Source organism: Rutilus rutilus, assembly GCF_951802725.1.
Source record: "Rutilus rutilus genome assembly, chromosome: 19".
In the NCBI taxonomy this organism is placed as follows: domain Eukaryota; kingdom Metazoa; phylum Chordata; class Actinopteri; order Cypriniformes; family Leuciscidae; genus Rutilus; species Rutilus rutilus.
In genome coordinates this window covers 11,104,322-11,120,860 of record NC_140232.1, presented here as the reverse complement: position 1 = coordinate 11,120,860, position 16,539 = coordinate 11,104,322, and the positions used below count along the sequence as shown (strand labels likewise).

The 16,539-nt window shown below is 37.5% G+C and overlaps 1 protein-coding gene across 3 annotated transcripts in view; it reads right to left on the bottom strand.

Annotated features, from left to right (window-relative positions):
• Positions 1 to 2,548: 2,548 nt before the first annotated feature.
• The window catches only part of LOC311279090 (glycerol-3-phosphate acyltransferase 4-like), a 40,586-nt gene continuing 26,595 nt past the window's right edge, over positions 2,549 to 16,539 (bottom strand). For 2 of the 3 annotated variants that reach the window (XM_084390353.1, XM_084390354.1), the window contains exons 11-13: positions 11,101 to 11,229; positions 9,723 to 9,802; positions 2,549 to 7,351 (exon numbers count right to left, since the gene is read on the bottom strand). In XM_084390353.1, coding sequence (XP_084246479.1) covers positions 7,243 to 7,351; positions 9,723 to 9,802; positions 11,101 to 11,229 — 318 coding nt within the window. In that variant the 3' untranslated portion in view covers positions 2,549 to 7,242. Of the gene's footprint in view, positions 7,352 to 9,722; positions 9,803 to 9,947; positions 9,974 to 11,100; positions 11,230 to 16,539 lie in introns of all 3 variants that reach the window. The other variant, XR_014625520.1, reaches the window with a different exon arrangement.

Here is a 16,539-nt window from a genome sequence, read left to right as displayed (position 1 = left end):
CCTTTAATCTCACCATTGCTCACTAAAAAATCCCTACAGTCATCATGGTTTTAGTCCATTTCGAGTTAGATTATGACGTGACAAAGCGATGATATTTAAATGGCTGAGTTGTTTACTTAGTTTTTAATTAGTCTTCCCATTAAATGGCATCATTTTGTTCATTCAGACCGATTCACGAAAGCGCATGAAAACAAGGGGTGGGATTTATCGCACAAACCAATCATATTTAACCATAATCAATAGCGCAATGGGTCTTATGTGACTTTCCCCCATTCATTCTCAATTACCCCCCACTAAACCCAGTGCACGCTAAAGTTTAGAGTGTCTGTTAAAAGTCAATGGGCTCTGGGGAGGCAAGAGAGACACAGCAAGTAACTTTATTTGCGGGTGTCGCTGTTACACAGTGTTACTTAAAAAAAAAAACAAGTGATTTATACACTTTTTAATATCACATTTTGTAATATTTGCATTGTTTTATTTTTCAAATATGGATTATATTCTCATACAATTTTTTGAAGAGGCACTGCCTTCCTTGCCTCCTCGGAGAAACAACACCCCTGATAAATACATATTATATATATTTCGAGAGAGAGGGAGAATTAGAGCATTAAAGTAAAATGTCTGCAACCACATTTAAATCTGTTTTTGGAGTTTGGAGATTTTAGGTCACTAATCCAATAAGTAATTTTGTAACATGAATCATGTGAACTCTTTTGTTCTAAAGGTCAGATTTCCTTCCATTGAAGCAAAAGATGCTATTTGGATCGTTCTCGCATGAGGCTGGAGAACATGATAATCAGGTTTTACAAAAACTTCTGTGGAGTGCAAACAACAGAAAGCAATCGAAAGCAAATTTCCGCATCTCAGGTTAAACTACAATATGTGTTATTGTTGAATAACGATGTCATATGCAATATTCATGGTATTTATAACATCTCATGCAATATTTATTGCATCGTGGCATATATTATGTAAAAAAAATCCCACTAGCAACAAAAACGGATGTCAATAGTTTCTGTTCTGCATCTGTGCTGTTGCAGAACAACAAATTAGATAAACGAAGACATCAGTTCATAATCTAGTTAGTTTGATGGATTCACAGCTGGTAAAGGTAAGGTAATTGTGCAGAAACTGACGCACATGCTCGGTGTTCCCTGGCAGACACTTAATTGGAGTCCGTTTGTCATTTTGAATGTTCCATCAAAACTGATTTGGAGATCTGGAACTCATCACATGGTAATGCAAAAGTGACATTCACCAGATGAAAACTATTGGCTATTTTAAAGATCTGTTAACATCTAAATCGAATCCTCTGTGCTGAACATGTGAAAACAATAAGCATGTGGTTTACTGCTGTTTTTTTCGTGTGTGTGTGTGTGTGTGTGTGTTGTGATCTATCCATCAGCTCTTTGGCTGGGTGAAGTCATTGTTTCCCCTCTTGGTCTACAGGGTGTTACCTAAGAGTTGGCACTCTTCAAGTGAAATGTCACCATGAAGGAAATTCTCTGTTTCTCAGGTCAGACTCCAGCCCAGCAACGGCAGGCTGAATAGATGTTTATAATTCATGTTAAGTGAAAGGACTCTGGCAAGAACAACTTGTCCCTCTGGTTCAGTGTTTGACACAGTTCTCCAGAAATACGTCAATATAGAGCCTAAAACCAATGTCAAGTTCTCCGTTTGTTTTTACAGCCTGCTCCACCTCCGCAGTAGCGATGGGACGTTCGGATCATTTTACTGACTCGGATCTGTCTCGTTCAGAAAAATTAACGAATCTTTTTTTGAAGTCATTTTGTTCATTTCAGCAGAATATTATTTAAATGTTACATGGTTATAGCCAAATGCCCTAACACATTAACTTACTATAAGTTGATCACATTTAGAATAAGAAAAAACTATTATGCAGCCACAGCCAAATGATGAGAAACAGCAATGATTCATTCTTTACTTAGGAAAAGAAAATGATTCATTCTTCAGGCTATATGCAATCTTGTTAGTTCACCTCACCTCCCTATCCACGTCATTCATTCTTTTGTCACGTCGCAGTCCCACAAGCTGAAGCTTTGCAGTCTGTACAGGAAACAGAAATGATTAGTTCACCTCTCGAATCTTCAGGTCCGAGTCCTTCGTTTTATCTCGAGTTATGGAAAACAACCATCATGACAGAAATTCAAAAAATTATAAAGTGTAAGAAATTTGAGACCAGAGACGCATCACGTAACTGTAAGAGTAAAAAAATAAAAAAAACGAACTAAACTAGGGAATTATTAACTAATTTCCAAATCCAACACGGCTGTCACAAAGAACGAATGATCGATGATGAACGAATCATTTCTGTTTCCTGTACAGAACCTTTGGGATGTTCGCAAAATGAACAAATCAGTGAGACAACTCGTTGTTCCCGAGACATATTAAAGACTCGTTCAAAATGAACGAATCGTTCATGATCGATCCCTACTCAGGGACAGGCTTTTTATGGGTGAGCCACAAAAAGCAAAGGATACTAGAAACGCTTCTCGTCATAAACTTGAAACTGACAGAATGTTGTGTTGAAGTTTTTTTATTTTCTTGTATGACATATTATATATAGTTGTACACGACTGTATCACATTAGAACATTTTGAACGAACAGTGACAAACAGGTGGATGATTGGCAGGTGCTGTTTTAGAGCGTGGCAGCAGTCAAATCACTGGCAACACACACACCCACTCACCTAATGTAATGACAATGTACAAATCTCACACTTTCTTCTTGTAGGATGGACTAATCTAAAGGATATTACGATTTTTGTAGTGTCTACTGTCCATAAAAGTAGCATTGTTTACTACAATATCAAAGAAAATGTCAAAGACACATACAAATCCTCATGAGAGCCAGCAAAACGAGTTTGTGGGTGTGTATGTTTAAAAAAAAGTCATGTTTTAAATCCTACAATGACATGTTTGAAACATAAAACATTATTGTTCTTTCATATTGGACATCAGGATCTATTTATAAAAAAAATAAAGGCAAGTTTATATTAACAAATGTTTTAGAACTTTTAATACAAAAAAAGCTGTGAGAATGTCTAAACCAATGAGAATGTGTTTTTGACCTGTAATGTCTCCCCACAGGTTTTGACAACTTACAAAATGAATAAATCACTAAACTGTAAATAATAATAATACACTTATCACTCAAGGATGATATATGGATGCATTCAATTGATTAAACCTAAAAGTAAAGACATTTATAATGTTACAAAATCATCATCATCACAACTGTTTTCAACATTTATAATAATCAAAAATCATTGTAATATGCTGATTTGTTGCTCAAGAAACATTTCTTAACGATCATGTGACTCTGGACACTGGAGTAATAAATAAATAACTTTTTAAAATACAATAAAATAGGATAGTTACTTAAAAATATATATTATTTTTCACAATATTACTGTTTTACTGTATGTTTATATATAATAAATGTGGCTATAGTGAGCATAACAGACTTGTTTCAAAAGCCTTTGAATGCTATACAAAATAAAATACTGTACAACTGCTGCTTTTTCAATAAAGTTTTTTGAAATACAGTAATTTAAATACAATCATTGTTTTGCAGAAGCAGATGTTTTTTTTTTAAATGTCAGAAATTTCTAAAAACAATAAAAAGAAGTTGTCATTCAATTTCGTATCTCAGAAAAGCCTGTCAGATAAAAGACTGAATTGCTGGATCCCAGAAGGATACTGAACTGATGAATTGCTAAACATATATGAGAAAAAAAAGCACAATGTCAGTGAATTGGAATAAGTCCTATATTATCAATGGCTCCCACAACGCTGAGCTTCAGTGAAATCTCCAGTTGAGTCCTTGAAAACATGAGCAGCTGTATATGGTACAATCCTTGACATGTTTATACAAACTCACTACGTTTCCACTGACAGAGCCATTTATATGCGCTCAGTAACTGGTTTAAAAGCGTAGAGAAAAGAGTCATTCCCACATATTGAGCCCAGCAGCCGAATTGCTTCACACGCTGGTATGCGGTCGTCCCATTTCAGATCACAGTAGAGATCTAAAGCTTTAATTACTCAATCAAACTTTATTACAGGCAGACTTGTCTTTAAAGATGTAATTTTGTGGAGTAACACAACATGGGGCCAATTCAATTCCACTTGCATGCTTGTAGATGAGGGATAATTATATTTAAATACTTGTCACACTTTCTTGAATCAAAACTCCATTGTACTGTACATGCCTCCTTGAGCTAATATCCAGGCTCTGTGAGACACGCTGCTCTTACAAACGACTAATGACATGATTATGATGATGGTTGAATGAGAAATCCTAATATAACCATCTAGGTTGGTGCAAGATGGCTGCACACACACATATGAAGGTTAATATTCAGAACTTCACAGCTTGAGTGTTTTTTTTTAGAATGAGATATCATCCAATACAAACTAATCGTATTCACTAGAAGCCAAAAAGTATCTGAGAAACCGCTTTACACATGTGGCTCAGGCCACTCAAGCTTTAACACGATAAGCTAAACAAGCAACATCTTGTTTGTTAGTGGTTGTAACCAAACATAGTCCTGAAACAAGACCTGTGGTACATTTTCTTTTTACAGAGCAAAAAGGGTTCTCGTTGTGAAACTACTAGCGTTCATTATGAGCCCTTAAGTGCTTTAGTTTTAGAGCTAGATAGTAGTTGCATACAGTGTTTTCTCCCGCACAGTATTTAGCTGTTATGCCAATGTTTTTTTGCAACGACATGGCAATTTCTTAGCTGAGTTAAGGCCTTAATGTTCTGTGCGAAAGTTCGGCACGATAAATATTTTAATTTGAACAACACGAACATTAGCATGCCGTAAATCCAGCACTTTTCCAATCGCTTTTCCATCACACTGAAAATATAATCGGCCAACCAATAAGATTTGCATCTTTGGTCACATGCCCAAAGCCGCTGCTGTTACATAAAACTATGACTTGGTGGAGTTCACAAAAAGACTGTTTTGCTAAGAGACCGAAGAGGAAACCGGAAGAGGCTCTGGCCCTCCCAAATCAATCCAAAATAGTATGCGAGACTAGAAGAAGTGTGTCCCAAAGCATAGTCTATTGAAAAGAGTATGCCACAAGTCCCCAGATGGTCTACTATTTCTGTGTGGATCCGCGCACACTCTTAACGGCCAATATTGCCCACAACCCATTGCGCTTTGAAGGAGAATTCAGTTCAGAACTACAAACACAAATAAAGTGTTAAAAAACTACAAACATGGTGGATGTGCGCAACCGATGGTTAGGTAGAGAGGTTTAGATGAAGGGGTTTGAGAGACTAATAAACATTTAAACTGATCAAAAATATCCGTGTTATCTTTCATCTGCAACAACACTAAACTTTTATAAAGATCCGTTTGGCCATTAACTTTTAAATGCATTATTGTGCAAAAATATTAGTTTCTCCACATGAAAGACCCACAGATCAACGTGCTACTTCTTTTCTCTCCGATACAGAAGGAAATGAAATGAAACGTGTTAACTGTGACAAGATGATTGGCAGGCCAGTTTACAGTGATAAGATGAGCGTAACTATGCGACAAAGTGACTGTTAAACTTATTTGTTTGAAATGGCTTTTAATTGATGGTACAGTGTCATGTTATCTGTTTTATTTCATTGTGTTAATGTTTATGCTATGTACATCACATTGGTCAACAGTTGTTTTAAATAGTGCTTTATGAATAAAGTGACATTGACATTGTTAAAAGACGCAATTTAATGAGGTGATAGTATATCCCAAAGCTCGTCTACTCTTCTGCTACACAGTCAAAAGTATGTACTTTTTCTTCACAAAAAGAGTACATACTTTTAGGGCGTAGTACAAGTAGGCAAATTGGGATGCAGCATAGGTCTCGGTGAAAACATGTAAATACTGTTCCTTCCATCACTTTACATGTTCAGCCTGTCTGCCTTTTTTACACATTGGTCTAAACAGAAAAAAAAAACGAAAATCTGATAAAATTGTGGTCAATAGTGCAACATTGTTTTTAGTTACCGACAAACAGTCATCGTCTGATGAGTCATCAGTTATCGCCTGAATCAGTCAGAAAACGTACTGAACCAGATCAGATTATTTAAAATGAGAAGAGATCCAATAACTGTGTTGTGTGCACTTTTTGAAAGCAATGTTATAGATCCAAACTTGCAACAGATTTTCTGAGTTTTGTTGTGCTAAAATGTATTTTAATTAAAAAAAAAAAATGTTAACATAGTCTTGCTATTGCTTAACAAGTTGTCCCAATTTTAGGGTTGGTTGATCTGAAAATAAAAATAAATCCTTTAGGAAACATGTATACAGTACATGCAGCATAGTGTTGTTTAAACATCACAAATAATGTTTTTAATCTGAATTTATGCAGTACCTGAAGAACATGAAAAGTTCATTGAGTTTTCAATTGGCTGTAACTCGGCCAATATCATTAAGACTCTTAAGGTTTGACTTCCATATGTGAATGGAAATCTGGCAAACAAGAACAAGAAAGAAAAAAAAATCTAACAATATATAACCAATTCTTCTCAAACCCTTCACACAGGCTTGATTTGTTACATGGACGTATTTTGAAAGGTCAATGCAGATTACATGTCTGCAAAGGTAATCTTCAAATTAAAATGCAGGTTTGCCATGCATATTTCTGCAGTTTTCTCCAGTTAAAATCCAGGATTAAAGTGACTTGCGCAGCAGAAGTATAGCAGAGAGATGGAAGTGCATAACGGAAAACTCTCGGACACCTACGTGCAGCCTGATGAGGCGTTTCCTTGAGCCATTCATGGCCATCAGATTTAATAGTTTATTGCATCCTAATGATACGTTAAGAGTAAATGATAATAAGAGAAAAAGAAAGAAAAAAATGTTAATTAAAAAATGAAAAAAACTAACCAAGTAATAAACAAAAAAAAGAGAAAGAAACCATTAAACTATCACATTGCATCCTTATGACTCCTCGTGAGCCACCCGGCCACTATAGACTGACACACGCTACACTGGCTTCGGTCAAAGGAACATTACGCATCAAAACGCATCTCGCGGACTGTTTTGATCACGACCTGACCTAACACTCGACAAGCTTTGATCCTTTTCACAAAGAGGAATAATTAAACAAGGACAGCTCTTGTGATTTGAAGTGAAACAAATCCATAACGCCGTTGTCCGGGTCTGTGAACCGTCTCTTGCCCTCCAGGTCCTCACCTGAATCATCATCCTCTCCTCAAGAACGACTGCGGTCCGCTTGCGTTCCAACCAAAATCTTGCTGTAGATTTTTTGTTGCTCCTCTTTAAAAGCGTCTTTCACTTTCCCTCGTTTCAAACCACCATCCCTAAAGAAAAACACAAACCCAGTTTCAACTAAAAGGACATTTATCTGAGAAAACCAGCTTTAATATCCAACGTCTGAATCAACATGCACCAATGCTACATTTTTCGATGTGCGAACAATGTGTATTGTGAAAAACGCTATACAAATGTGAATTGAATTGAATATGGCTAAGTTGGTTTGCTGGTCTCTCAAGCCCCGGGTATACTTTATTTTCCGCGTTCCACTTTGTCTCGTGCAAAGTTGAGAGTGCGAGCCTTTCAAAGTATACTCCTTTGGCCTCAAGCGTGGAAAGACACGTTCGCCGCATGTGCACAATCTAGTGCAGTGGTTCCCAATTCCAGTCCTCGTGACCCACTGCTCTGCACATTTTGTAGGTCTCTCTTATCTGACACACTCAGTTCAGTTCATGGAGTCTCTCCTAATGAGCTGATGATCTGGTTCAGGTGTGTTAAATAAGGGAGACATACAAAATGTGCAGAGCAGTGGGTCACGAGGACTGGAATTGGGAACCACTGATCTAGTGGATTTATCACTAGATAAATTTGTCACTCGCACATGTGCTGTTGTCCGTGTGGACACAAAAATTGGGCTGCATGCGGACGGTGTGCGTGGACAAAGACTATAGAATAACACAAGATGAGTCACCCGTATTGTTTTGAATGGGGAAAAGTGCAATGCTCAATATGGCGGAATAAGTCCCGCCTTCTAAACAAGAGCCAATCGCTGATTGGTAAAGTCATCGGGTCACTGCAGCTGCGGTTAGAATTGGGTTCCTATAGAAACAGTCAGACGCGTGCACATTAGCTTGATCCAGCCTGAAATATGTCATTTTCTGTCATGATTCGAGCGTTTAGAAACAAAATTTGTGAGACAGTTGTTGTCAGATTTCATTGGTGATTTCAAACATGAAATGTAAGCGTAAGCTTGGCGAACATTTTTGGAGAATTTTATGTTTCCCCATTCAAAGAGATCGGAGCTGCACTCGCATGCCCGAGAGGCGTTTCAAAGATGGCCGCCGAGTGAAATGACTTGTCTTAAAGGGGCATTCCACCCATTTGAACATCGTTTTTTATTTAAAGTGGGTCATATATGTAGTCGAAATGTAAAATAAATTTTGAATTTGGTGCCTTCGTGACCGAGGAAAGACAAAAAATAACTTCAGGACGCATTTGTATGAAAGACAACAACTCCCACAATGCACCACATTGCACAGCTCCGCAAGCCACTCCCACTAATCCAGAAAGCGCATATCTGCCTATAAGAGAAATCACTCTTCCGTCTACAAGGCTAGCTACCACCAGAGCTCGAAATTCATTTCACATTCACACAAAATGTCTAGTTAGTTGGCGAACTCATTACTCCTCGTTTGTATTTCTTTCGAAAAGGTGAATTATTGCATGGTACCTGGATGTTCAGTCAGAACATATGCGGTGCGAAACTAGGATAGTTCTCAACACAAACGTCCGTGTCCTCGTCTGATTCAGAGATTTCGTCCAGGAGAAATTGTCATCGTGCCGCAGACGGACTCTATCTCTGTGTTCGTAGCGGTTCGTAGTTGCATAGTGAGATCACCGGCGCCACCAGTCCGCCCTAACTCGAGCCAGTCCAGGCTCCTCGTCCGCGGCAGGCAGGTCTTCTGCCTCGGCTGCTCTTCGCTATAATGCGGCTTGTAAAGGTAGCCACAAACACCTGATTAAAGCATCAGACTTCCGAAATCCTCTTCTTCTATATCATATTGAGCACTCTCCTCCGCTATTGTCATAACTTTACATCTGTCTCCACAGCGCCTGTTAGCTTAGCTTCAAACAAGATGGAGGATATTGCTTTCAGTTTCAGAGAGTAAAGTCCCACCCACTGATCTGTAATAGGTCTGTAGCGTGAGCGGGTCCCACCCCCTGGGAAAGATGAGGAACTAGTGCTTGTAGTCTCAACAGAAATCCCCCCCTCTTACACTTCCTCCTACAATGACGCAAAATGACGATTTTTGCGTCATTGTAGGAGGAAGTGTAAGAGGTAAATAACGGATTTCTCCCGTCTCAGGGGAAAATGAGAGAGTGTTGCACGACCATTCAATAGTATGACTGGGTTTCTAACAATGCAAAGCTTAATGCAAATGGGTGGAGTGTCCCTTTAAAGGGACTTTGGCGTGGACGTCTAAGGACGCTTGAAATCACCTCACATGGACAGCAGAAGTGTACTTTGGGCTTTAGTCTGTAGAAGGGCTTTGTCAGGCTAGGAGACCAGCTTAAACCAGCCAAGACCAGACATTTTCTGGTTTAAGTCAGCCAGCTGCCACATATCTCTCCATCTACGGCTTATATTAGTATTTGTATTACTTCTCTTTGGCCTTAACATAGCTGAGTCCGACTTACCACAGCAGGTCCACCAGACCACCCTGTCTGGCAATGGCTGCCTTTACTCTGTTAGCAAACTGCACGGCATCCTCATCTTCCTGAGGGAGACAAAACAGACCTTGACAAAAACCTTGATCTTGTGCTTTAAGAGTTTGAAATTTATTTTTCATACTTTTTACAATTATTTTCAGCTCATTCTATTAAAGGGATAGTTCACCCAAAATTCTCTCATCATTTACTCACCCTCATGTCATCCCTGATGTGTATGACTTTCATAAACAAACAGACACAAACAAAAAATGTATGTAAGTGCGTTGTGAATTTTCATATTTGGGGAACTATCCCTTTAATAGCAGGTTTATCTAAAACAACAGTAATGTTGCTTAAATATTAAAGTCTCTTACAATAGGTTTACATACATCCAAGGTCAAAACACACTTAAATGTTCTCATAATACACATGGCACGTAACCATATTTCTTAAAGAGTCTGAAAACAGTTTGTGTAAAGATTCAGTCTCTCTAATCTCTGCTCTGATTGGTCAAACGGTCCAGTCTGTTGTGACAGAAATGCTTTAAGACAAACCATGTACAAATTCATAAGTCAACACCATTGAGGAGTATTTTCTCCTTAAAACTGCAGTGAACCAAAGACCGTCTCAAAAGCGCGGTCTCAAAAATCACTGGTGTTTCTGACATGACAAACTACCTTGTAACCAATCAGGTCAACGTGTGATCGTCAACGAGTGGATCTCTGAGCTGGTGTGAGTGACTGGAGGCGGGGCTAATTTGCATATTCATAGAACCGCGTATACTAAATGAGGCAAGGTTTTTTCAAGGAAAAAAAAATTAAATATGTAATTTTGGTGATGAAAGATTAGACTAAGGAATACAATTAATGACTACAGGAGGACTTTAAAACTTTGCAGACCTTTTGCATTTGCAAACAGCTATATATTACACACTGCATGAAAAGTAATATTCGAAAACGCATTATAGGAGCACTTTAAAACAAGCAATAAGTATATCAAGGAAGGGCTTCAACATTCTTCCAGTGATTTTCCAGAGAACTTCTGTAACATTCAAGGTGGGGCGGAACACATTAGCACAATGATTTACCTATGGTGACCATTTCCGTTTTTTTGGAGAGCCGAGAGCCTACACATGCATCAAAAACAATGGTCTATTTGTTTATTTGCATGCCCACATGCAAAAACAGATGTCTATTTCCAATCTGTGGTGGGCGGACAAAACTTCAGACAGGCTGTCCAAACCCACTCAGGCTCATTTGTGTTTGATTTGTGTATTAAATGGACCAACGCAAAAATAGGTCATTCATACCACAGAGATTTTACTGCATTCACAGAGATGATGAGTTTGCGTGCATGCCGGCCTTACCTGGCGGCTCATCGGAGGCAGGTACCACACACTGCAGACGATGGCCCAGCTACTCATCATTCTGAGCAGATAATTCACCATCCCAAACTTACTGCTGTTCCAGAAGGCGTCCCCAAACCGAGGGTCATACTGCAGAAGCACAAAGACACACATAAAATACAGTGCAATCCCCATCACAATGCTGATGAAAGATAAAAACATAATTTCCAAATGATTTTTTGGGCAAACATATCGAAACATTCTTAAAACAAGATCAAATCCATACAAGACAACAAACTGTAGACAATCGCACTTGTTTTCACATTATATTTCCTGAATTAAGTTTTGCTTTCGTTGTGAATTGTTACAAATATATGTTTTATGTAAGGAATAATTGACGAAGGGCCGATGAATTATGTGTGGCCGCTACACCTCGGGTGTGCATTATTTTCTAATAATTCACCAGATCGGAGTCAATTATTCTGCTTATACTACGGTTACCACATCTCAAGACATTGTTCAAATTATGTATTTCAAGACATTTGCTCTAGTGTGTGTAGGACTAATTTCTTGCGCATCTCATCCCATGCCTCCGTTGCTAATTCCAAAACGTAATTTTAGAGCTAGTAACAAAGGCTTAAAGGGATAGTTCGCCCAAAAATGATATTTAGCCCATGATTTACTCACCCTCAAGCCGTTCGAGATGCATATGTCAATCTTTTTTCAGACAAACACATTTTCAGTTATTTTAGAAAATGTCTTAGATGTTTCAGTGGTTATAGTGTGAGGCTATGGGGTTCAGCTCGTTGAAGTCCGCAAATGAGCATGCATCCTCCACAAAAGTAATCCATCCGGCTCCAGGGAGATAAACTAAGGCCTTCTGAGGGTAATCCGTGCGGTTTTGTCGTAAAAATATACATATTTAAAACTTTATAAACGAAAATAACTGGCTTCCGGTGGCGGTCGGCGCGCGTTCATGGAGATGGAAGCGTCGTGACGTAGAACGAACGTGACAGTGCAGCCAGAGAGCAGAGCAAAACAAAACTCTACGTTCGTTCTACGTCACGACGCTTCCTACGCTACGTCCTACGTCATATGCCAGCATCCATCTCCATGAACGCGCACCGACCGCGACCGGAAGCCAGTTATTTTCGTTTATAAAGTTTTAAATATGTATATTTTTACGACAAAACCGCACGGATTACCCTCAGAAGGCCTTCGGTTATCCCCCTGGAGCCGGATGGATTACTTTTGTGGAGGATGCATGCTCATTTGCGGACTTCAACGAGCTGGACCCCATTGCTTCACCTTATAACCACTGAAACATCTAAGACATTTTCTAAAATAACTGAAAATGTGTTCGTCTGAAAAAAGATTGACATATGCATCTCGAACGGCTTGAGGGTGAGTAAATTATGGGCTAAATATCATTTTTGGGCGAACTATCCCTTTAAGCCACTGATAGCAAACTAATACAGTTACCCGAGTCTGTGCATCTCTCAACAGTGTTCGGCAGCAGCGTCTCTACTATTAGTGAAACTGTAAGTATATCTGCTTCAAAAACAGCATTTTTATTACCTCGTTAATGAGAAATGTCACGTAGCTTTTAAGTTGCTAAACTGTTTTATTGATAAAATTGACAACACGTTTCGGTGTGTGTGTCCGTACTGAATGTGTGTGTGCGTATGAGTGGAGAGAGTGCGGGAGAAAGACTGTATGTGTTTCCGTACATAATAAAACGTAATTTTGTGGCAAAAAAACATGGAAATAATTTGATGTTTTTATCCTATTGTTTACTATATTTATTTGCTTGGTCTGTGTCGTTGTGGGTTTTGGTTCTTTTGCTGTTGTAGGCTGCAAGGACCTTTAAAATAACTGAAATCATTTAGCAAAGAGATATGGACATGTAATGCGTTCAAGACCTGCCTGGAACTACTTTAGTCGTGCGTTTCCCTGAAAATAATTTGTCAACCAATCCGATTCAAGCATTCAACAGCCCTGTAGTATAAATATAATTTTTATATACAATATTTCATATACATTTGTATACAAATCAAACTCCTTGCTGTTGGCTAGTGCCATGCTCTACTAACTGGCCACGGGAACTTTTAAACTGTTTTAATAGGGAAATTAAGTGATGTTTATGCTTAAAAAACACCAATAAGGTAAAACAACAAAACACACAAAAAATGTTTGCTTTAAATACATATTCCTGCAAGCTAATATAAAAATAAAAATAATTCAAGAGCTTTTCTCTGAAAACATGTCTTAGAGCCAGATTTACTAACAGCTTGCTCCATCCAAACCCTCTTTTGGGGTTATGGTTAGGGTTATCTTGCTTTAGTAAAGTTATTATTAACAAATACTGACTAGGACATCAACATCCCTAATCATCTGCTCTTCATCATTTTTCTTACCATAAAAGCTCATAAAGTACGAGAGGAGGAACCTTTGAAAGTAGCTTCACAGATCAAAACGACAGTGAAATCTTACAGTCTACCAGCTGCAGCATTAAAAACGCAAATTCATTCATTCTGGTCAGTTCAGGCATTTCTCTAGAACATTACTTTAAGTTTGGATTAATATATATTTCCAGTATGCTACAAGTGTAAAAGGCACATGAATGGGCATTGGGCACATTTGCCTATGTAAATGATCAGTGAAAGAAAAAATGTAAAAGAAAAAAACGTGACTTAAAATTCCACAATAATGATTATTTCTTCTTTTAAAGATTTTGAGCAGAAACAAGATTATGCTGAATTTTCTAGGTCACAGATTTGATAAGCAAATTAGTGACATGAATCATGTGAACTCCTTTATTCCTGGTTTCACAACAACTTGTGGTCATTTTTCAGTTCAACTTGTTAAACTTGTCAAACTGTTAACTAATTCAACTAACGTAGCATGAAAAAGAACTAATAACTACTGAGTCTGATGTCTAATTTAGATTTATTCATTTGTTTGTAATATTTTAAGTTCTTGGTATTATTAAAATAGGGCTTGTATGATTTAGTTCATTTTGAATGCGTATTTGTTTTTAGTATTATCAGTATAGGGTATAGCATGTTTTAGTTCATATATTATAGGGCATAGAGTGCTTTAGCGAAAGTTTTGTTTCATGAATGTAGTTAAGTAGATAGATTGATGTTGTTTGTGTGCGAGGACTGAATGTGGTTGCTGCTATTGTATCTAATTTATCTAATTTCCTAAGAATGATTAATAAAGTATCTCTCTATCTATCTTTCTATCTATCTATTAGTGGTCTCAGACTACTGTGTGTATAATTCAGGTATCGTTTATGATCATAGCACAACAGGGTTTTTCCTGGGTTAGAAATGGTTTTCAGTGGTGGCGGATGAACAGGGTCATCAACACTATCAGTTCACATGGGTACTTTGTTCTGCATGTACAGTACCCATGTGAACTGAGAGCCCAGTCCTGACAATGCGTCTAAAATAAATGTATAGAAACAGTTTGTAATTTTAACTTATCCTATTTTTTTCATGAAATAAAAAATAACCACTGTCAGGACAGATCAAAAACCGTCTGTAAAAATCTGTACATTTATATGTAAAATGATTTAAAAGAGTAAATGATTTGAAATGTTATTAACAAAATGAACAAAATGTACACATTACATAAAAAGTGGTAGATCAATTATTTAGCATTTACACGAGACGTAATGCACAGATCATTTGACATATCAGATTCAATATCAGACATAAATACGGTTGTCAATCCTGTGTTGGAAAGAAGGCTTCTATCAGCGGATATATTAGGGATCCACTGATAGACGCCTGCTTTCAAACGCTCCAGTGTGTACCTGTGTAAGCGCTCGGTGAAGAGCGTCCAATATGTCTATTTACAACATGTTTTGGAAGCGTTGATCATTGAAGCCAATCACAGACATATATGTTGAGAGCCAGAACACAACAGCCAATCAGAATTGTTTAAGAATCCGCTCAACAGCGCTCAAAATGCTAGGCGGAAATGCTGGTATCGTCACATTAAAAAAAACAAAACAAAAAAAAACAAGTCGGTATCTTTGACAACACTATTCTCAAGTTTATTTTAAGGAAGTGAAAACTTGTGAAATTTTGAAATGTACCATGTTTATAAAATAAGTTGATAAGTAGGTAAATGTGTCAGTTCACACAAAGAACAGTTTAAGCTTTTAAAAAAGTATAAGCATAAAATTTACTTTGAAATGTTGAATTTAATTTACAGACTGAAAAACTTTTTGTGCTGTTTTCTAACAGTTTGGACTTGAATAAAGAGAGAAAACCTGCACTTAAGCTTTTCACAGGCTTTTTGTTTATAGTTAGACAGATATTGTAATGTATATGTATATGATTATCTAATAATACATCGATTATCGCAGAATTGCTGTATCGTGATATTATCGGTATCGTGAGACATGTTTCATGTATCGTATTGTATCGTATCATGAAGTACCCTGTGATTCCCACTCCTAGAATCTTCACAAAGTGCTTATACAAAAACTCAGCAGTTTAAATCATCTTCACATTAAATGATCAAATAAATATTTGGCAAAACAAAGTTTCATTTTGGCGGCCACCAAAATATTACCAATGCAGTAAAACCCTGCACAAACACAGGACGAGCTATGCACCAAAGTTTAATATTTAAAGGGACACTCCACCCATTTGCATTAAGCTTTGCATTGTTAGAAACCCAGTCATACTATTGAATGGTCGTGCAACTAAGTAAAATAATGTCAAATGTTTTTGAAACAAAAAGCCTGTTGAATTGCACTACTTGAAAAAAAATAGGCATTGCATTAACCATGCTTGCATTTTAATGCATTGTATTTTTAGGGCTTGCATTTTTATGGGCTGAAATTCAACATGGTTGAATATTTAAGCTGTGAATATTTCAATTAAAAACATTTCAAACACATTTTCATTATTAAAAATTCAATAATCCATATTCACCTTTCATATTTCACTTCCAAAATATTCAAACTGTTTAAAAATACAACCTATAATATTCAACAGGCAATTTTCGGTCCATTTTATTTCGCTTTGCAAATTCGCTTCCACAAATTGAGTGGTTCAAATTCGACAGTAAATTCAACGGAACTGCAGGAAAAGCAGTAGATTACCGAGATACTCTCCATCTGCTGTTAGTCAACCTCGCCAGCAGGAGGTGCAAAAGCGCTTGTTGTTGACGAAGACAGAGCAACAGTTAGAACAAGCCAATGAAGCCATTCATTCAATGAAAATTATTATCTGTGTCAGTATATATGCGGAAAAGATGATAAAGACACAAAAGCTGTGTTTATGTTTCATTCAATAACTTCATTGTTACTTTCCCTGTGTAGCCTACATGTCATCAGCTTTCTCTACCTACGTGAACAGGATTATAATCGGTTTCCCTCAATACCTCACACTCGAGGATTCCCCTTCTGTCGGGACAAAACGCTTAACGTAGTTTATG